Genomic DNA, 21,451 nt, shown 5'->3' on the forward strand with positions numbered 1-21,451 from the left:
AGACTGAGTGCTGTCATGATTTTTGTGAAATCTTTGCCTTTCGGTCAGCGCGCTGCTCGTGGGGATTTTTCTCCCTGTGGCAATACCGCCGGTGTCCCAACGCGCTGCAGCAACAGCTGGGGGAGCGGGGGCCCAATCCTGCGGGGGAAACTTTTCACTCGTCCTTTGGCAAAGCTGCCCGGGCGGGCTGCAGCCCATCGCCCCGGAAACACCCGTGGCGACCACCAGCCCGCCGGCTCGGCGCCCGCGCCCGGGGGCGGCGGCGGGGGCCGGGCGGGGGCCGGGGCCGGGGCCGGGCGGCGCGGAGGTGCCGTCCCGGGGCCCGCCGGTTCCCGGCCAATCGGCTCGGCGCCGCGCACTCCCCGCCCCGCTCGCCCCACGTGCAGAAATAGCCCCGCCGCGGCCGGCAGCGGGTTTCCGCGGGGAGCGGGGCGAGCGGGCGGGCGAGCGGGCGAGCGGCGGAGCATCCCCGGGCGGAGCGGCGGCGGGCCCGGCCCGTCCCGTCCCGTCCCGTCCCGTCCGGCGGCCGCCCCGAGGTGCCGGCCGATGGCCCCGCGGCGGGCGCAGCGGCCGGGCCCGGCGGCGGCGGCGGGCGGGCGGTGAGCGGAGCCCCGCGGGAGCGCAGCCGCGGATGCCCCCCGGGGGCCGGGCGGTGCGGGCAGCGGGGGGCCGCGGCCCGGGGCTCGCCGCGCCCCTCCGGCCCCCCACGCCCCGGCGGCCGGGCGGGAGGCGGCGGTGAGCCCGGACATGGGTGTTTCTCTCTGGGAAGCGCTGCCCCGTGGCCTGTTGGTACCTGCGGACGGGCGCCCGGTGGAAAGTACCTTTTCCTCATGAACAGTTCTAGCTCCTCGCCCTGGGCGCTCGCCATGGACACTATGAAAACCACCTACATCGTGCTGGAACTGATCATCTCTGTGCTGTCCATCGCTGGCAACGTCCTGGTCTGCTGGGCCGTGGCCATCAACAGTACCTTGAAGAACGCGACCAACTATTTCCTGGTGTCCCTGGCAGTGGCCGATATTGCCGTGGGTTTGTTAGCCATCCCTTTCGCCATCACCATCAGCATCGGATTCCAGGTGGATTTTCACAGCTGCCTCTTCTTCGCCTGCTTCGTGCTGGTGCTGACCCAAAGCTCCATTTTCAGCTTGCTGGCGGTGGCCATCGACAGGTACCTGGCTATTAAGATCCCACTGAGGTAAGAGACCGGCGTGGACGCAGGTAGCCACGTTCCCTGACGGCCCAGGCTATGACCTTCCTTGTCTTAGTGTGCAGGAACTTCCAGTCTCTAGTGTTGCTGTAAGAGGTTTGCTGCTCACAGGTGAGGATGAAAGTAACAGAGAATTTGCACTTGCTGCAGGACTGGGATCAGGTTTTCAGTATCCTGCCTCTGACTTCGAAATATACCTTGGAGCTCGGCTTCTTGAGGATGTTTGTCTTGGGAGGATCAGTGGCTTCTTGGGGGGCTATGCAGTGATGTAGGAGTGTGCTTGGGATAGTTGTAGCTAATCTATGTAGGCATTTATACAGTCCCTGTTACTGTGGTGTCAGGGCATCTCCCAGGTAATTAAATATAGGAGCAACCTCTCTTTCTTCTACTTCCCAGCCTATGAGAGAAGTAGTTTTGCAGGCTGTTCTGTAAGAGCTCTTGTCTCTTCCTGAGCTCAGGACACACAGAAAGGCTGAGAGTCGTCTTAAATGGATCTTAATATGACTTTGTACATACTTCACATTTTCAGCTAGGACTAGAGTCTAACTAGGCTGTCTTCCAGTTTTTAGAGGGATATAAGGAATGGACTGAAAGCACAATTTCTTGCAGCTGCAAACACTGAAACCGTATGTCTGTGCTTGTGTACGTACCTGTTCCTTCTGAGTGCTTACCATGAGCGAGTGTGTAGATCAGCAAATGTCAGAAGGTGTCAGCTCTGGGCATACACTGTGAAAGGAGAAGAGGGAAGGAGAAAGGATTCGTTCCTCAGTTTTCAGAATTTTACAGTTTAAACTTTCATCCAAGGGCAGTATCAAAGACATAAATTGGTTTCCTTCTAATTCATGGGATATTGCAAAATACTGGGGAAAAATGTATCATCAAATATATTTCAGAGGCACTTCACCAGCGAGTTGGTGCAGCAGCTTCCTTAAGCTTAAGTGCACCAAACCCCCGTCTTTGCATCGCAAATGACCCGAGTCTCTTAGTCTCAGTCTTCTTCATGTCTCTGTTGTCCCTCCCTGAGAATAAGACATCGATGGAGCCCCACTGGGGAGCGCAGGACTGGTCAGAAGTGGAGGCTGTGGGGAAGCAGGGCGGATTTGGTGTAGGGACCTCAGCTGAACTGTGTAAGCTGCAGCTTTCCTAGATTCTCCTTGTCTCTGGTATCTCCCTTGCACAAATGATGAATTCACCCTAAAATTACTTAAAAAAACCCCCCTTCACCCTGTTCTGTCACCTTGCATCGGAGAACTTCTATACATTGGGCAAATATTAATTAGTCATCAGGCAGATGACAAAATGTAGTAGTGGAAATGCATGTATGCTGAGTGGCTGCATGTGTCATCGGAACGCAGAGCATGGAAATTCCATGGGATGTAGAATAAGCGAGAGCCGAGCTGCAGCCCTAGTCTGTACAGGAGGGAGCAGGGGCAGAGCAGTTCGGGTTGCTGCCAGCATCTCTGACACTGGCTGCTTACCTTCCCAGCCACCCGGAGCGTGTGGCTCCGGATAATGATTTGGTGCCTTTTCCATTCGTTCGTTTGGGGCTTTCTTGGGATGGGGGCTAGTGGCACAGCAGCGGCTATGGAAGCAGGTCGGATTTGTTAAGTTTCAGTTTAATCGCACCACCCACCGCAAGCAAGCTGTTCAAGCGTGGCTGTTAATTATAACTCTTTGCCTTTGTAACACAAGCGCTTTTTGCAGTGCTTGGCTGAGGAAGCTGAATCTTGTGAGATCGGTTTCTGCTGCGCTGGAATCCGAGATGAGAGTAGCAGATCAGAAGTGCTCTGAGGGGATCGTTTCAATGTTTGCAGAAGGGAAGTGGTTTTGCCAACTGACAAAATAGCAAGTATTTCTTTCACTCTTTTTTTCACAATCCTGGTCTCTAGCAGGTTTGCTCAACTCTCCATTAGGTCAGTCTATACACCTGGGTGGGATGAAATCCCAGGGCAGTTTTGCCTTGCTTTGGGATCCTTTCCCAATGTTGCTTTTTCACCCCATCTTAGGCCAAATCTTTTATTCCATTTGCACAAACATCTTTATTGCTATGCGCGCTTCCTAGCTGGACACTTACAGCCCCTTCAGCTGCAAACGGAGGTCAAGGAGTCCCATCCTAGGCTGGTCTGAAGAGTGAAGTTTGGATTAAACTTGGTCTTGGCATTGAGGCCCATTTCATTGCTCTTAGAGGTGACTAGGGAGTAAAACCCCTTTAAAAGAACGGGGGTTTCTTGCTGCGAGGAGTGCAGGGCAACGGACAGGTCATTGCTTCGGCAACGGGAGATTTAGGGACTGGTACTGAAAGGCTGTTTTTATTTGTAGAGCCAACATCAAAAGAGGATAGAGGAGGTTATAAAACTATGCTGGCAAAACAATTCTCTACTGCACTAGGGTTTTCCAACCAAGGCTTAGTTAGAGCTGCCTCGTCAGCATCGTTATTCCCGAGATGCTCCACCGTGCTGCCAGCGGCGAGGGGCGAGGCACTTGTCCAGCCACCCACTCTAGGGGGATGCATGCACCGTTTCTGGAAGGAGGTTTGTGCTGAGGAAGGGGAAAGCTGGTCATTAATTTGTAGGAATGGTGACCTTAGGAAAAGTTTGTTTCTCACTAAAACACTCATTCTGGAGACCAGTACAGAGGCTGATAACAGCCCGTGAAGTATTAAAAGTTTAAGAAAATTATTTGTACCCAGCCCTGCCTAGCAATTACAATAAATGACGCAGTTGTTGCAGAGCAGACAAGCGTCCCTGTCGCATCCACCAGCTCCCTGTGGAAACTTCTGCAGGGACACTGAGAACTGAGTGTGCCATATTATTTAATACTATTTCAGGGCTGTTTAAGCACACTGAGAGGCTGGGCAGGCCTGCAGGCTGGGGGTGCGCAGGAGAAGTTTGCATTACAGCCAGGCTAATAATGGATTTTTCAGTTCTGTGGCTGAACCAAAAAATCCCATGGGGAAGAGGAAAATTGTTTCAGTCAAACTAAAACAGCAATGTTTGGAGGTTTCAGTGAAACTAAGTGATCCTGACCAACCTGGCAGATTTTTGTTTGAGTTGCTTAACCCTTCCGGTGTTGCTGTGCTGCTTTGTGAAATGGAGGCATCCTCGCTGGAAAGGAACTAACAAATTCTCATCTAGACAACTGCAGAACAAAAATCTCCCAACATTTAAAAATGCTGTTTTAGAGTCCTCCCTCTTCTGGCTAAAAATATTTGCTGAATTTGACCTGAAGCCATGAATTCTTTCTGTCCCTTGAAACTCTTATTTTGTTTGTTTGTTTTTGACAAATTTACTGTTTGTGGAGGAGCCCCCACCCGCGCTGCCCACTTCTTGCAGCTGCAGCTCTGAGCCCTTTCCCGGGTCCCTTCTCCCCTGGCCGGCGCACCAGGACACGGCTTCTTGTCTTCAGCCACGCTCTAACCCTGCCTTGCATCCCGCACCCCTCCTGCACCCCAGTGCTTCCAACCAGGCAGCGCTGCTGCCTGTGTGCCCGTCCCTGTGCCGCCCCACGTACGCGGCACTGTCCCTGCTCTCGTCTGCCAAGCTGAGAGCTCCCAAAAGCTCGCTCCCCCACCGCGCTTCCTCCAAGCAGAATATCAAAGCCAGGCAACTGAGCATCTTTCAGCAGCAGTAAATCCATCCTCTAGAGTGTTTGGCACAAGAGCAGTGCTAGGCTTTCGCTCTCTGGCTTTCTCCAGGGCTGGATTTCACCCCACAGTCCCATAGCTGCGAGCCAAAGATTTGTAGGTGGAATAAAATCTTTCCCTTTTATTTGCATTAACCAAAATCCTTTGGCGTGGCTACTAATTGTAGGTACGAATAGATGCCTGGAACAAATGTGTCAGGAATTAGGGAGGGAGAAGAGTATTTGTATTTAGAGAGCAAAAGGAGAATGAAATGCTGTACAGGATCATGCTGCGTGTGCCCTTGTGTGGCTGGTAATCTCCTGCAGGATGGTGAACGTTGTGTACTGCTGCTGCCTAACCCGGCAAACACCCCAGCCGAAACCTGCAGAGGGAAAATTAGCCCCAGCTCCCTGTGATTTGAGCTGATCTGGTGCTTGTTCTTCCTCCCTGGATTTAGTTCTCTCCTGTCTTCAATTTTATCCCTAGCAGAAATGCAGGACTGAAGTTGCCGGGCAGCTTTGCCGTGAACTGGAACAGGATATCCATGACCATGCCCTCTCCCTTTCTGCACCGTGCTGAGCCCTCACTGCCCCCCTGCAGCATCCACGCTTGGGTCAGGGTCTGTTAATGGTGTTGCTCTGCTCTGCTTCTGGTGCTGCCAGTCTCCCACGACAGTCCGGCTCGCTTCTGCTCTCCTCATGGGGACAAATTCCGGTTGGATTGTTGTTGCTCTTATCTGATCCTTTTAGCCATGCAGTGTCCTTTCATGAGGTGGGTTGGCTGATGCTTTATGGCTGCCTGCCCTCGCTGTGCCCTGCTGCTGCCGAGGAGGGGGTTCCCTCTGTGTTCTCCAGCAAAGCATTGTTCCTGGATTCCTCTCGACTCCCACCTTGTTTGTCAGCAAAGCAAACTGGTGGGTATTTATGGCAGGTGGGAGGGCTGGAGCCACTGGGGAGGGGAGAAAATCCTCTTCAGAGCCTCGGTCTTCACCTGCCGCTTTCTGTGTGCCATCAACGACACAGAATTGCAGCCGCTCTTCCTTCTTCTGCCCTTGCCTCACTTCCTTTCTGAAGGGAAATCCTTGCACTGCCCTTCATCTGAACTCCCAGGCGTGTTCTGCTGTTCATGTGTGGCTCACACGCACGGTGCCCGATCCTGAGACCCGAGCAGCACGGGAGGCATAATTTTTCCAGAGCTGTGGATGCTCTGCCTCCCCTGTCCATCAGATGGCCGTGCCTGGCCGAGGTTATCGTCAACTGATAAACTTAATGTGCAACAAACCTGGCAAACATGCCTGAGTGCTGTGGGCAGGAGGGCTGGCGTGTTTGCTTGAGTAACGGAGCTGTCACGTCTTTAATGAAGTTCGTGTCAGCTGAGCTCGACTCGGGCAGAACGCGGGGGTTTGGTGCTGCAGCCGGGGGCCGGCAGCGCGCACTCACCTGGCCCGGGGTCTCCCAGGGCTGCCGCTCGCTCCAGGCTTCGGATGCAGCCGATTCCAGAGATAGAAGCACGGTAAAAAAATCAGGAATAATCACATGTGCCCTCATGGCCATAAACCAGAGAGGGGAAATTGCAGCTATTTTTAGTTGTGAGCAGCATGGTTTCCTTAAAAAGCATGTCCCAAATTTTTATATTTTTCTTGCACCTTGGGGGTCACTTCCCTCCCAAAAAGAAAAAATCCTGACAGGAAGGGAATGAATTGTCTTTGAGACCCCTGCCCCGATGCAGCTCCTGCAGAAGCTGGGGGGCAGCGGGGATGTTGGGGAGCGGGAACTGGAAGCCTCATTTCCAGGCTGTTGGCTGAGGGCACCGATCTCTGGGCTGAGCCAGAACCCAGAGCTTTGGGTTTAGGAGCTTTTTTGAGTTTTGGCCAGCTCAATCTATAAAAAATACAGGTCAACTTTTAGATGAAAAAAAGCAGCTTTTGAAATCTGGCAGAATTTTCCTCCACCAGACCTTTTGACCTCTCTGCAAAAAATATATTAAACCAAAATGTTTTGACAGCAACCTGTTTTATTTTGCAGTTAAAAGTTTTTGCTTTGTTAATTAACAGGCTTGTTCTTGGGGGTTTTTAAGAATTTGCTGTTTGTCGTAGCAATGAGCACAGACCACAAAACTGCGTCTTTTAGGAATGTTCTGCCCTGGCCCTTGGCTGCGCGGGGCAGTCACTGCTGGGGGTGTCGGGGCTCCTATTGCTGTGTTACAGACAGCTTTGGTCCGCAGGATGCCAGGAATCGGTGACACCAGCTGTGCCTACAGATGTGTCAGTCCTCTCCCCTCCCCACTGGCTCTCGTGGCTTTGCAAAGTCCGACGGCTTTGCTGAGGGAATTTGTGTGTGCCAAAGAGCAGATTATCTCCTAATCCGATGGGTGACATCAGGCCTGGGCATGAGCCACAAATAACCAGCGAGTACATCAGTGGGTGTGTGTCCGTGCCCTGCCAGTCATCCTTCAGGGCACCAGCGTGGTGCTGGGAAAGCGGGTGGTCGCTGAGCACCGTGACCAGAGCTGCTGGACCCACCGGGGACGAGGGACAGAGCACAGTCCCTACAGGGGCGGCTGTGCAGGCGGACGAGTGCCACCGTGGCTGGGCCTCTGCCTGTACCCCCTTCGTGATGCACTCTGCATCAGCACCCATCACCCCGCACCCTGGCACTCACCTCCTCGCTCCCTCCCAAACCCCAGTACCAGGCTCCCTGGGAGCGCGGTGCTGCGGGGACGGCTGTTGGCCATGTCCTCCCTCCCCCGTGCTCAGACCCGTCAGTCTCCTCCATGAGATTTGCCCGTCGTGCTGCAATGGCGTAGCTGGCACGCGGGGGCTGGATGCTGATCGCCAGCCGGTTCGAACCCGGCTGCGCCTGGGCAGGGAGGCGAGGACAGGATGGGCTCCTCGAGCTGCCGGAGCACGCTGGGACGGGGTGCATGTGGGTGAGTGGTGCTGGGCTCGGTGCTGCCCGCGCGAGATCCGGCAGCGCTTGGGAAGGTCGATCAGGGCTCTGCAGGAAAGGCAGATGAGCAGCAACTTGCTGGGGCTGGCGGACAGAGAGGCCAGCAGCTTGGGGCCTTTGGGAAGGGCTTTAGCACCCTTTTCATTACAGAAAGAGTGATCTGGCAGAGATCTGCCATCTCACCACCCTTATCTGTTATCTGAGTGAGCAGGGCACCGGGTGTGGGAGGGGTAGTGGTCACACCACTGCTCTACATACCGGATCGCACCCGCACAGCCTGCTGTGAATCATAGTTCCTATCTCACCTCTACCAGCAGCCTTTAACTCAGCTGCCCCGGTGCTGCACATCTGAGGTCTGACCGCTCTGGGAGGTTTGGAATGACAAAAATTCTCAGCCCCAGGCACCCTCAGGCAGATAACGTGGGGCTTCAGAGCCCTGGAGGGAGGGTGGTGCCGGGGGAAGAGCTCCGGAGGGCTGCCCTGCGGTCTCCAGTCGGGAGAACCGGGTTTTTGTGCCCCGGGACTCCGAAACACCCTATGGAGCACGAAGGGCGGGCAGGTATCGCACGCTCCTGCCTGCACACGGGTGTCTTGAGGCGGCTGCTTATGTTTTGATGTCGCCGGTTGTTGGAGTGTGAGAGCCGGTGTGCAGAGCACTGAGTTCGTTTCCTTCCTGTGCCCCGAGGCCTCTGCACACCTCTAGCAGTCCCCCAGCATCACGCCTGGTCACAGGACCATGGGGTTGCCCAGCGTGGGCAGGGAGCCCACAGCTTGCCCTGCGCCCCGCTCGTACACCATGTGTCTTAGTTCAGTTTTCAGTCACCTTTTCTCACCCCGTCAGGGCTGAGAGCTTCCACGGACAGAAACCAGGGTAGCGAATGCAAATCCCTGCCTGGCTGTGGGCTGCTGTGAAACCATGTGTGTGAGAAAAATATTCACACATCCACATCGCAGCTGCTGCCGGTGTTCCACAAGTGCGCAGCTCTGCGACCCCCTCCCTCCGCTCCCCACCCCACAGCAGCCTGAGCTGCAGTTTCCCTTCTTACTCGCTTCTTAATCCTCCAGATTACCCAAATGCATGCTGTTAGCAGGGTGCTTTGGGCCAAAACTGTGCTTTCCTGCATTTCGCCTTCCCACATTCCTGGTCCTGCAAACCTGATGCCCTTCAGCCATTCCCCTGCCCTGAGCTGGCAGGGGCTGGGCTGAGGTGCCAGCCCACGGAGGGGTGTGCGGGGATAAACCGGGGTGAGGCGGGAGCTGGGGGTTGTGGAGGGCAGCCTTCGCTCTCCCCGCTGCTCTGCCTCCACCCTGGGGAAGGAGGAGTTCACAGGAGGGATAAGCACATGGGTATGGATATCTTGCTGAGAGGGTTTGAAACCTGTAGGCACTCGATAGTCCAAGCTTGCAGGCTGCAAGACCTGGCGTGGTTGTAGCTGTATGGGGTAGGCTGGGCTACGCCGGCACAAACAGGTACCTAGGGGTAGGGAACACTCCCCTCCATGCCCCCAGCTCATCCCAAGAGGCATCGCCATGGCCGCGTGTGAAGCACAAGTGGGTTTTGTCCATTTTTGTCCTGGGAAGAGTAATTTGGAGTTTTCATAACTGGGGAGGAGTTAACCTGGTGCGGCAATCAGGTTTGCTTCTGACTGGCAGACATCCCCCATCGCCCCCTTCCTCTGGGAGCAGAAGGTGGCCAACGTCCACCCGAGGGCTCATCTTCAGCCAGGACTGCTTCATCCTGGTCTCTGTGCTGCTCTTTGTGCCTTTCTCTGCCTCACATCTCTGTGACTCTGCTCCCAGGTGGAATTGCTTCCCAGCGAGCGAACAGGCAGTCTGGAGCCACCACCGCCCCTGACAGCCTCCCATCGCACACTGGGCTTGTCTTCTTCTCTTAGTAGTTCAAAAGCATCTAGCTTTTATTTCAGACTAAGGCTGAAAATGCCATAGAACATGAGCAAAGCAAGCCCTGGAGCAAGGTAAAGCCTTCCAGTCTTGAAATGCCTTTTAGTGATCCTCCAAATGTAAAAAAGAAGTGCTGCAGCCTCTGACCTTGCTGGTTAGCTGCCTCAAGCAGGAACAGAAACATAACAGCACAGGGAGACAAGCAGCTGGGTGTTCCTCCTCACTCTGTGAGGATGGGAGCCAAGGCAAAGCTGGGTTCCCCGAGCACCCAGGCTCAGAGCAGCACCCACAGACCGGCCTCCTTTATGAAGACGAGGCTTGAGCAGCAGCCTGCAGCCCGGCTGTGTGTTGCGAGGGCTGGGTGTTCTCATTTACACGTCGCTACCCAGATTTGCACCGCAGCAGGGCCACCTGCGCGGCATGGGGTGCTCCCCGGTGGGTGGGGGTGCTCGGGGGGGTGCTGCCGTTGGGCGCCTGCTCTTGGCACCGGGAGCTGGGGAGGCTGTTGCCCTGGGAGCGCTCACATTCAGCTTTTCCTCACAGGTTAAGGATGGCCGTGAGCCAGCGTCTTACGGCACGCTCAGGGCTGTCTCCATCCCCTGGAGGGTGGGCGCGCAGGGGCTGAGCTGCCGCAGGCGCTCAGGTTTCACATGGAAGCACCAGGCAGTGGGAGCGGTGCTCCGGACGGCCAGAAATGGATGGTGCTGAGCGATGCCTCCTGCCCCTCCAAATAACCCCGGTGTGCTTACCTGAGCTGTGGGTGCTGGCGTGTTTGCAGTAACCCGTCCAGCGGAAGGCCGGGAGTGCGAGCGGGGGACGCTGCTGTGGTCCCCTGCACACAATAGGGACAGATGCGGGAGGAAGTGATTTGTCTGCAACTGGACATGGACAGACGCAGATGTCCTGCTTCCTCAGCTGATACCGTAACTGCTAATCAGATTTCTCACTCTCACCGCCAACTCCTTCCTGGTTAAAAAGCGCAGTTTTTTCTTTTTTTCCCTTTTTTCCCCCCTCTCTAAGGTGCAATTTATGATTCATTTAAAATGTCCTGCCAGGATATTTCAGCTGGTATGTGATCTCCATTCCATGGCTGTGCATGAAGCAAACAGAACAGCAGCAATGGTGCTTACTTCATGCTGTAACAGCTCCAAAAAAAAAAAAAAAAGAGCAAGATGCAAAGTACAGCTGCAAGTAGATTACAAGGATACAATGCTTGGCAGCCAAATTGCTCTCTCCCCTTGTGAATGGAGGTGTCTGTGTATTTCCCTTCCCACTTAAAATAGAAACATATAAATTATCACTGCTTGTTTGTATCAGAGCACCTGCGTAGTCTGAGTTCTGTAAACTCTCCATCTGCTCACCTCCCTGCGTCCGGCAGCCTGGGCATAGGGCAGAACGGGGAGGGAAGCGGGGAGGGCAGCGGAGAGCCCCAGCCCCCCGAGCTCCCTCCACAGCTCCGGGCACCAGGAGTGCGGAGAGGAGCCAAGGCGGCTGCAGCATCCCTTGCACAGCCATCACGCCTGTGTCTCCCCACTGATCCCATCGAGTGTGGCCTCAGCACAAGACACCTGCGAGTTTGGAGTTTAAGCACTGAAATTGCTCATCGAAGGCTGGTCTTGCGCTGGGGTTTGGCAGTGGGAGAACTGGCACAAGCTCCTTGAGCAGAGCAGCACAGCAATCTCCCCTCTGACTGGGGCACAGGGACTCTGGTGTGGCTGCTGCTGAGCTGCAGCTCTGCTGGTGGACACACGTCTGTGCGGGGTCGGTGTAGAGTGAGGTAGACCCCACAATGTGTGCAGGTTCAGCGCTACGCCTTGCCTGATTCAAAGCACTCCCCTACACCATCCCAGAGACTCCGAAGATGGCCAGGACAAGGGTTGGGACCCTCCTGGCTCTTCTCAGTTAAGGTTGCAGAAGGCAGAGATGTCCCTCTTCAAACGCTTGGACTGAGCAAGACTGGGAGGCTCTGTCATGAGAGAAAATCTTCCTGATGGAAAAGTTAATGCTGCAACTTCAGCATTGCGTTACGTGCACAAGAGAAGCATTTAAACACCTGGTGCCTGTGTGCAGCTTTCACAAGCACAGCCTGGCAGCCCTGCAGCCTTTTGAGGGCTGCTGGCGAGACGAAGCCTGACCGAGGCGGGTGGATTTCTCCTAACACCTTTTTGTTGCTAGAAGCTGCATCTCAGCCAGCCTCAGGGATTTTACTCAGGGACCCAGCGAGGACAGGGGACAGCACGGATGCCTGGGCAGGTGGACGTCCTGTTGCAGACGGCTGAAGAGCCAGGACCCACAGCGTATTTCCCAGATACCAGCTGCAGGTCTTCAGACCATGGCAGAGATGACGGAGCTCATTTTTGTGTCTCCAACAGTGGCCCGGTACCAGGGAGGCAGGGAAGGACTTTGGGAACAGGGCTGCCATGGTGAACAAATGTAAGGGGGTTGTGCCACTCTGCAGGTGACAGTCAAAGGGGTCACCTCCCGCCTGCCTGCCAGGGCAGGGCAAGGGCTGCGTGGTCGAAAGCTGCCCAGCACGGTGGACCCTGCACCACAGCGCTGATGAGGACATGGTGGCAAGTGCTGACACAGTTCCTCAGCTTGCAGAACACCCTTTTCTTCAGCAACACATTTTAGATGTTCAGTAAAACAAACTATTTGCTATTGGCTCTGCCCTTTGCTAACCTCAGGTTTACTTACTCAGGAACTTGTCAGCCAGGGCCCAGGCCAGCATCACGGTCAGGGCCACCATCAGACTCCACCAAACACCAGGAGAGTGGGCGTGTGGCACCGCAACGTTTTGACCTGTTCAGCCTTCTGGGCTGCTCAGGGATGGCGGGGGATTCTCCCCCGTTCCTGCTCTGTGAGATGAATGATGTGGGAATAATAGTCGCCTTCCAGACTGTTTCCTCCAGGCTGTTGCCGGTTTCTGCCCCAAGTCTGATCGCCCCAAATGCTGAATTACGCCTTGGCTGCTGCTGTGTGCTCCTCGTTAGATGGGAGCTCAGGGGCAGCGGTGCCTCTGCTTGGGTGATTTCCGGGGGGTCACTGCAGCGGTTGGTGGGGAGATGCCAGGTACGTGCGGGACATGACTCAGTTCCTGCCAGTCGGGAGCCAAACTCTTGCACGGGAGAGGCTGGGCTGGCTGCAGGCTGGCAGCACGTCCTGCTCTGCTCCAGCTGTGCTTAGCAATGCCTGCCTGGGTGTCTGGGCTGATATCCAGCTCTAGTAAATAGCAGTAGAAATGCAATGAGATCTGTTGGAAAAAAACCCCACCCTGACCATCCTACCGACCAAAGGCACAGTGCCTGGAGAATGCAGAGGTTTCCAGCACCCTGCGCTAATGTATGACTCTTGTCACTTTGGTGGTTGCCATGATGCTCTTCCAGAAAAGCTGTGAACCTTGCTGAGCCATCGCTGAAACGGAGGGGCGACAGCAATGTGTGCTGGGTGGAAGACACCATCTCCAGTCCACGGGCCAGCCCAGGGAACATCTCCTCCAGCCTCAGCACAGGGGCTGGGCAGAGCTGTGTTCTGCCCTGGCTGAAGCCTCTGCCGCTGGCCCGTTTTGGTGACGGCAGGTACAGACCCAGCAGCCTGGCCCTTGTATACGATAACACCGGTGGGTCAGAGCCATGTTGTAAAAGCAGCTGAACTTTCCTTAAAGTATTTGACCTACCGCAACCAGGGCTGTGTGACTGTGACACTGGTGGCAAACGTATAGTTATGTATGTCGGAAGAATAGAAACCCGAATCGCTTAATGATGGCAGCACAGTGGGGATGCTGCTTCTGCAGCATGTCCGCTGCGGGGGCACTGGGTGGGAGCTGAGATGATTAGCTGCTTGATGACGGTTACGCCAGTAAAGAGACTTTGCCTGGCGGTGGAAAAGGAACTAATGCATTGCCAGGTTATTTAATCTCAATAAATCATTTAAAAATATTCAGCTGTTATTTACATTAAAGCAACATTTGATGCCTCTGGGCAGAAACATAGAGGAGATTCAATATTTGTTATACATTAATTGAGCAGACTTAGGTGAGTAAATTTACTTTAATAGTTTTTTGCCTAATAATATTAAGCCTAAAAAAGAATGAAGGAGGGGTTTGCTGGAGCATTCAGAGCTGTGAAAATCTGTTGGTTCCTCACTGTCTGATCATGTTTTATAGACCTTAAGAAAAAAATTGAGTCTCAGTTGTCTCACAGCCCATGCCTGCTTTTCTTGATGGTGGTTTATGGTGGGGGTTGCAGCTGTGTGCAGCAGCTCGCTAATGAGCCTCTTGGTGCCTTGATCTTGTAATAGTCATGCACTTCTTTATTTTAAGCATGTGCTTAATTTCCATTAACTTAAGGCGGTGTCCCACCAAATAAGTATATTAAGGCAATAACAAGGTAATTAGTGAACAATTTTAGAGCATTGAACTATCCCCAATTTCACCTTGGCCTCTTCTGGCTGGTAGCTTAGCGACCAGCTGTGACCCTTCCTGGAGTCACAGCAGCGACCATCATCGTTACCTGGGATCAATCCACTGAATGGATCGATGTTCCACTGAATGGGAGGAATTTGCAATGCATCCCTGCAAAAATAAAGAGCTAATCTAAGGAGTGCGTTGTTCACTGTGAATAACTATCTCCACTCTAATGAGCAGCATCTCTTCCCTGCGCCGACAGGCCTGCAGCCCTCTCCATTACTCAGCTCTGGCTCTTGCAGACCCGGAGCGCAGCACGTTTTGCCATCTCCTCCTTCTCGCAGAAGGGGCCCCCACTTAAACGTGATCCTGGCTGCAGCTCTGCTGTGTGCGCTGGAGAAGAGCAACACTAAAATAAACATGCCACCATTACAGCCACTGGAAAATGAAGTGACTGCTTAACTGATTTTGTAAACCTTCAAGCTGTGCCTTATCTTTGCAGAAGAGTTCAGGAGAAGAGCAGATTAAAGAAGCTGTATTTGGGGTCATATGTTTTCAGCAAGAGGCAGCACCGAATGTCACCAGCCGGGAATGGCCTGAGCACGGCACGCTGAGCCGCGGCGGCTTTTCCTTGTGTTCCCGTGCACAGCCTGCTTCAGACACACAAAACTCTTGACTCCTTCAGTTTCTCTGCCTGAACAATGGTCCCTTTTGCATTTTCCAGTCTCACTACAATAGTTTTTGGGAGGTGACATGACTGAGGCAGCAGAGAAGCAACTGAAGTGATCAAGTAAGCATGAAGAGCACAAGCCAAGGAGCCACGTTTTTTTCTTCCCATGTGCAGAGCTGTAGGCCAGCAGCAGCTCTTGGTGCTCCTGCAGCACTGACTAAGCTTGGCCAACATCGTAGCTCGAGACTCAGACTTTGCCAAGAGATCGGATTTCTGGGAACTTGCTCTGAATCAAATCTTTACGTTTTCACAACCCCAGACCAGCTCTGGCTGCTGAAAACAGGCACTTAGCACAGGGTTTTGAAAGCAATGGGCTTGGCCTCGGTGATGTCCTGTCTGATAAATTCTCATCTTCTGAAGCAGCAAGAATTAATAATAATGAGAGAAAAGTGCAGGAGAAACCCCTCCGTGGCTGGACCTGCCCTTTAGCCATCTACCCTGTGGAGTGTGTTCACAGTTCAGCATCACCTAAATGTGGCTGCTGCTCCCACATCCGCTCAGCCAGCCCTGGCCATGCTTGAAGCGAGCCCCGTTCGCAGCGACCACGCAGAAGGAGCTGAGGGATCCCCCCGGCCCCTCCTTGCCTCCCGGTTTGTGCTGGCAGACCCCACACTTACCCTCCTGTCTTTGTAGCTTGCAGGAGGAGCGGGACACACAGCTCGCATGGAGGCGACTGCAGTGTGATTCACAGGCACAGCTGTGGTTCTGTGGGAATAAAGCCCTCCCTTGCTTCACGGGCCGGAAGAAAATCAGAACAAAAGTTCTTAGGAAAGAAGGAGCAGGGTAGCCAAGCCAGAGTAAACAAGCACTGAGAGAAGGGTGTGGGAAGGAGGGGACATGTGTCAGCCAGCAGATGCTAACTGGCTGCGGAGAAGACAGTAATGGGTTTCTCATGTTGTCTTTCTGGCAGTTGCTGGTTCTTCATATCTCCAAAAAGCAATCCGACTGATGCTTTGATGTTGGCATCTGTTCTGGTTGCACCCAAACCAGCTTGACTTTTGCTGCTTTAGGTTCCAGCCCCGTTTGTGTCTCTGAGCATCAGCCACAACCTTTGTTTTCTTGGCCATGAAGGCACCCAGTCTGTGGGGTTAGGAAAGCTGGGGAGCAGTGCACGGCTCTGCACCCCTCAGCACTGCATCAGCTTGTCCCTGGGACACCGCGGAGCTTCTTTGTAACACATGTGAGAGCAGCAGGTGCCCAAGGAAGGCATTTACTTAAAAATCCGGATCTTTACAACCAGTTATGGTGGGTCAGCAGAGCACAAGCGTCGTTTGACAGCAGCAGCTCCGCATGGCTGTATGGTTTAAACCCACTGACGGCTTCAGCAGCTACAGGCCCAAGTCTGTGTGTGGCTTCAGGACATCTTGATGGTGCGTGTCCTAACGAATTGGCACATCACATACACGAGCAGTGGAGGCCAACACCAGCCCTGGGAGCTAAGCAAAGGTGCCCTCATCAGCACTGTTGATGGAAGATGCATAAAGCAGGGACATTGAGTGGGGAGAGAAGAGCCCAGTGTCCCTGGCTCCCAGCTCCACGCCTGGATGCGAGACTCTGAATGGAGACACAAACGCTAACTTGTAACCCTCCTAAGCAGTCCATCATTAGCAGTTGCTTTCAGATGCTGGCTCAGAAAAGTCTTTCAGGATATTTGTTATCCAGCCACAACAAGCTTGCGTGGGCTGCAGTCTGGCATGTGTAAACCAGCAATTGCACTGTTTGGGAAACTGGTAGGATCCCTGATTTCCACACACACACGTGTACTTCCCCCCTTAGTGTATGAGGTAGCGTGGGAAGCGACATCACATTACGGGACTGCTGCAATCTTCAGTGAAAGCCAGCATTGCTGCGGGCCTAAGAGCAGCCCAAGTTGAAGCAAGTTGGCTGTGATATAAAGGCTGTAAGTGTGTGGTGATGCTGGCTGAGTCTTTAGCTACCATTACAGTGTAGAACTGAGAGCCAGCATTGTCTCAGCTGTAATAAGTCAGCCCAGAAGTTCTTGTAGCCCAGCAACGTGCCCTGGCGTGCCCAATAATGGATGCTTAGAGCAAGAGAGTAAGTTGGTGGTTACAGGGTGAGCCTTCCTCCTGTTCTTGCTCTCCTTGTAGTTGGTGGTTTAGGCTCATGCAATGATAAAGCCTTTTTTAAGACTCCCAAGTCCTTACCTCCTATTGAAGGATCTTCGCGGGCAGGGGCGGTGCTTGGCACCTCTCAGGAATAGCAAGTGAATCACCTCCCCAAATCACTTTGTGTAGGCATAGAGCACAGGTGAGATTTTTTTTTACCCCTCCGGTGATCCCAGAGGTGAGGTTCCTGCACGGGTGTGGGTGGGGCTTTTGTGGCATTAGCCAAAAAGCTGATGACTTTAACTGCAGGGAAGTCAGGAGCGCTCATTTATTTAATGGCTCTATCTTGGCTTTGTTCTTGATGCTGTAGGTATAATAGTCTGGTGACTGGCAAGCGGGCAAGAGGACTCATCGCTGTGCTGTGGCTCCTGTCCTTTGGAATTGGACTGACTCCGCTTATGGGCTGGAATAAAGCCATGAGCGGTTGTCCCAATGCCACCAACGAGACAGGGGCTGACACTGGGACAGAGCACCATGGCTGCTTCATCTCATGCCTCTTTGAGAACGTGGTAACAATGAGCTACATGGTGTATTTCAACTTCTTCGGCTGCGTGCTGCTTCCACTCGTTATCATGCTGGGAATCTACATTAAGATATTCATGGTCGCCTGCAAACAGTTGCATCAGATCGAACTGATGGGCAACTCCAGGACCACACTGCAGAAGGAGGTCCACGCAGCCAAGTCTCTGGCCATCATTGTAGGACTTTTTGCCTTCTGTTGGCTGCCCCTGCATATCTTGAACTGCATCACTCACTTCCACGAGGAGTTCTCCAAATCCAAGCCTGAGTGGGTGATGTATATGGCCATCATCCTCTCCCATGCCAACTCTGTCATCAATCCTATCATCTACGCCTACAGGATCAGGGACTTCCGCTACACTTTCCGCAAGATCATTTCCAAGATCCTCTGTAAGACGGATGACTTCCCCAAGTGCACCACGGACAACAACCAGCACCTGGCACCAACGTTAACTCTCCAGTAGCCTCTGTGACCATGTGACTGTGCATGTCCTGCTCCTAGGATTTTGCAGTCTGTCCCTGACACTACCCTTCCCTGTGCCTATATGAACAGTTACAGCTAACTCCTAGAGGAGTGCTCAGAGATGACCACTATACAGTTATGCAGATGTATTTTTTTTATTTTTGTAATTAACATAGTGCCTCCTAGAGGAATAACCTGACTGGGGAGACTGAGCGCAGCTCACCTTCGACTGTAAACCCAGGTTGCGTGAGTGCTGGTGATCGTATTGTATTTCCTTTCCAGGTCAGACATTGACTGTGGAAGACCCACCTGCTGGGGGTGTTTCCCCAATTGTGCTGCTCATGTCAAGTCCTAGGATCTTTGTTTTAATTATTATTATTTTTTTTAATATTTTGATTCATTTAGGAGTAATAATTTTGTGTCTGGTTTTGGGTTGTTCTTTAAGTCCATACTTGACAGCACTTTGGTAATACCCTAATTATTCCATCAATTGTTTGATGCACCTAGTATTCTCTGATGGGAAAAAGTCTTACTTAGCCCAGTTGCTGGTGTGAAACTGAATCTGCGTTCCAGGCTCTGAGGGACGTGACCATGTTGATGGAAAAACAAGATCAGAACTGGCCAGCTATTTTTGGCCCCAGTATGGAAGCCCTGCTTATTGAAAGAGAAAAATTCTAGAAAAGAGTTGACTCAAGTTTTACAACAGCGGTTTTATTGCCTTTAAATCACTTTGGTCTACAGGATTGTGCAGACCAGTGCTTCAGGTTTGATTTCAAATCTGTTTCCTGCTATCAAAAGGCAGAAGTGCCCTAATAGTCCTAGCTAGTCTGATCCATTCACTGAGGTTAGTGCAAACACTCCCTTGGTGACATGATCTCTACAATTAGATTTTTTGCTCCCAAGGCAAAACTTGACAGCCTTGCAGTGCTTCCAGAAGTGCAGGTTTTAGCTGTGATAGCTGGATGCTGCAGCTCACCTGATTCCTAAAAATCTTGCTGGGGTTCCTCTATAGCCCAGTAACCCCCAGAAGCTGTGAGTGCTTTTTTTTCTAATAGTGATTTTTATTTTTTTAATTTTTTTTTTAATCCTGACCTGCATCAGTAGCAAAAGAGACTGGAAGGGAGCTAATTTGCTTGAGAAGCTAGAATGCCTTGACTTGCGACCTGATTTTGGCCAAGCTCTTTGGGGAAGAAGCTCACCTCGCAGGTTGCCTGGCCTGGCCTCTGCAGTTAGCCGTGGAGTCCTGGCCCTTTGTAAGGACAAAGCCCACTCAACAGCGGAGCAGTCTGAATTTCTACTGCAAGTTAATAATTCTCTGCAACCACAGCTCAGTCATTACTGCACCTGATTTCATATGTAACTGTGACATGCAAAACTAGACAAAGGTAGAAAGAACAGTGCATTAATTTCTGAAGTATGAGCTCCAGTTCTCCAGACTGCATGACGGCACGTGCACTGCTGTAAATGAACCAGTGTTTCTGGCATATCTTTTATTTTGCAGGGCAGTTTCATTCCACAACTGAGAGGAACAGGGAGGGGAGTCAGAAAAACACCAAACAGACTCCCTCCTTCATGCCCAAAAGCCAATTGTGGCACAGAGACACAGCTGTTCTTGACTAGCTCAGACCTGCCGTCATGTTGTGGCCCCCTTACAAACGGGAGTCTTGCCTGAAGGTCCCTGCGTGGTAAAGTGGGACCATCTCTCTCCGAAGCACTCAATGCCAGCAGCATCACCATGCGACCGGTGAGAAGCTGGAGTGCGAGGACGTGTATTGAATATGGTTTTCAGTGGTAACTCATGCAGGGAGGCAGAGATAGGGAGCAGGCCTTTTAGAGCCAGGTGGCAGGGAAGGAAGTTTAAACACAGCCAGTTCCTGAGGAACAGGTCCAGTGGACAGACTGTGATGCCTGGAGCAGTTTGTCCCTGATAAATTGTACTTGAATCATATAGAAATCAGCTTTCTATTTTTTTTAACTGCATTGCACTAAAGGGGGGGTAATATAAGACCCCAAGAGTTTCATTTCTCTGGCGTATATAATGACAAATACAGTGTAAAATCAGCTGAAAAGCTGATCTGAAGAAATCCTGTTCCTGCAGCATTTGCTGTGCCAGCTGGCGTGACCTGCAGGCAGCAGCTGCAGGTATGACTTAGGGCCCACCTTGCAGACAGAGGACCATTCACTAGGAGTGATGGATTTCGCTACTCTGTGTGTAGCACCTCAGCCGTGAGAGCCAGCCCCAAACCTTGGTGAATCACCAGTAAGCTCTGAATGGGTTTGTACATGTTTATGCAATGTCCAAATTTAGCTACAGCTCAGTATCTCAGGTACTGGCATTTCCAAGAAGAAGCTGAATAGTTAAAAGTTACTGTCCGACGTGTTTCTCCTTTAACAGCCCCATTCAGCTTTGCTGCATCTGCCTTGGTCATAGTCCAGCTAACACATGTAGCCACCTCCTGCCATTTGGGCAGGGTTTGACTCTCTCCTCCTTTCATTCCTTCCCTTCTGTATTATCTTTGGCTGCGGTCCTTCTGTTAATCATGGCTGGAAACAAGCAGGGTTTCACCTGCAGGTCTGGCAGTGTTGCGAAGTGGTTGCAAGCCACATTTATCCTTACAACAAAGAATGTAATCTCTCCTCTCCTGCTGGCTGAAAATGAACCAAACTCTGGACAGCACAAACAGACTGAAACACACAGTGCTGCAATACAGAGAGAGATGGTCCCAGAACACTTGCTTGTATGTGACAGCTTGCACTGCAGCTTGGCATCCACTACTGCTACCTTTCATATGCCTCTTATGAGCCAGAATTCCTGTTGACAGATGTGGTGTTTCCTTAGTATGACTGTGCCATCAGGTTGTTAGCCATTATTAACTATGGCCTGGGTCACTATGGTCTTTAGGCACATTAAGTGCCTTCGTGGATCTGAGCCAAAGTCATTTCAAGGCAAAATAAAAATAGGACATCTCTCTCACCCCCCTCAAAAAAAATCTCTGAAGGTTTCTAGAAAAATGTGAAGTGAAAATGTCAGAGGAACTTTCTGTAGTGAGTGCAGCTGTAGCTATTCAGCTATCACTCACTACTTCTCTGATGTACATAGGATGGATGTGTTTTCCTCATGTTGCTCAGATTTTGTATTTGCAGTAACTGTTATTTACATATGGAATGCTTAATTTACCACCTACACAACCTGGCTCAGCCTGTGCCCCATTATTTCTTGCGGTTTTGTGTTCACACGGTGTATCATATGAGGCCACGCTGTACTCGAGGACGAGCCCAATCTCAGGGCATGAGCAGGGAGTCACAAAGCTGGAAGGAGCTGGTTCCCAGCTCGCCAGCTGGTGTGTGAACGTGGGAGCAGCAGTCGCCTTTCCCCCGTGTCTGATGTGGACAGCCTTGCCTTGTCTGCCAGCATGAGGTGGTCAACTTGTCTGAAATGGGTCAATTTAAAAGCGCAGCAGCCAGGGTGATGTTTCCAAAGATCCTGTATTATAGCAAGCACAGTGGAAGCACAGACCTGTCATCAGTC

The 21,451-nt window shown here is 52.4% G+C and overlaps 1 protein-coding gene across 1 annotated transcript; it reads left to right on the forward strand.

Annotated features, from left to right (window-relative positions):
* Window positions 1-340: 340 nt before the first annotated feature.
* ADORA2B (adenosine A2b receptor) lies at window positions 341-21,116 on the forward strand. Its single transcript, XM_072881843.1, has 2 exons — window positions 341-1,195; window positions 17,251-21,116. Exons 1-2 carry the CDS (start codon window positions 831-833, stop codon window positions 17,921-17,923), a joined length of 1,038 nt encoding a protein of 345 aa, XP_072737944.1. The 5' UTR covers window positions 341-830; the 3' UTR covers window positions 17,924-21,116.
* Window positions 21,117-21,451: the final 335 nt, after the last annotated feature.

The sequence above is a fragment of the Ciconia boyciana genome, chromosome 17, assembly GCF_034638445.1.
Source record: "Ciconia boyciana chromosome 17, ASM3463844v1, whole genome shotgun sequence".
In the NCBI taxonomy this organism is placed as follows: Eukaryota; Metazoa; Chordata; class Aves; order Ciconiiformes; family Ciconiidae; genus Ciconia; species Ciconia boyciana.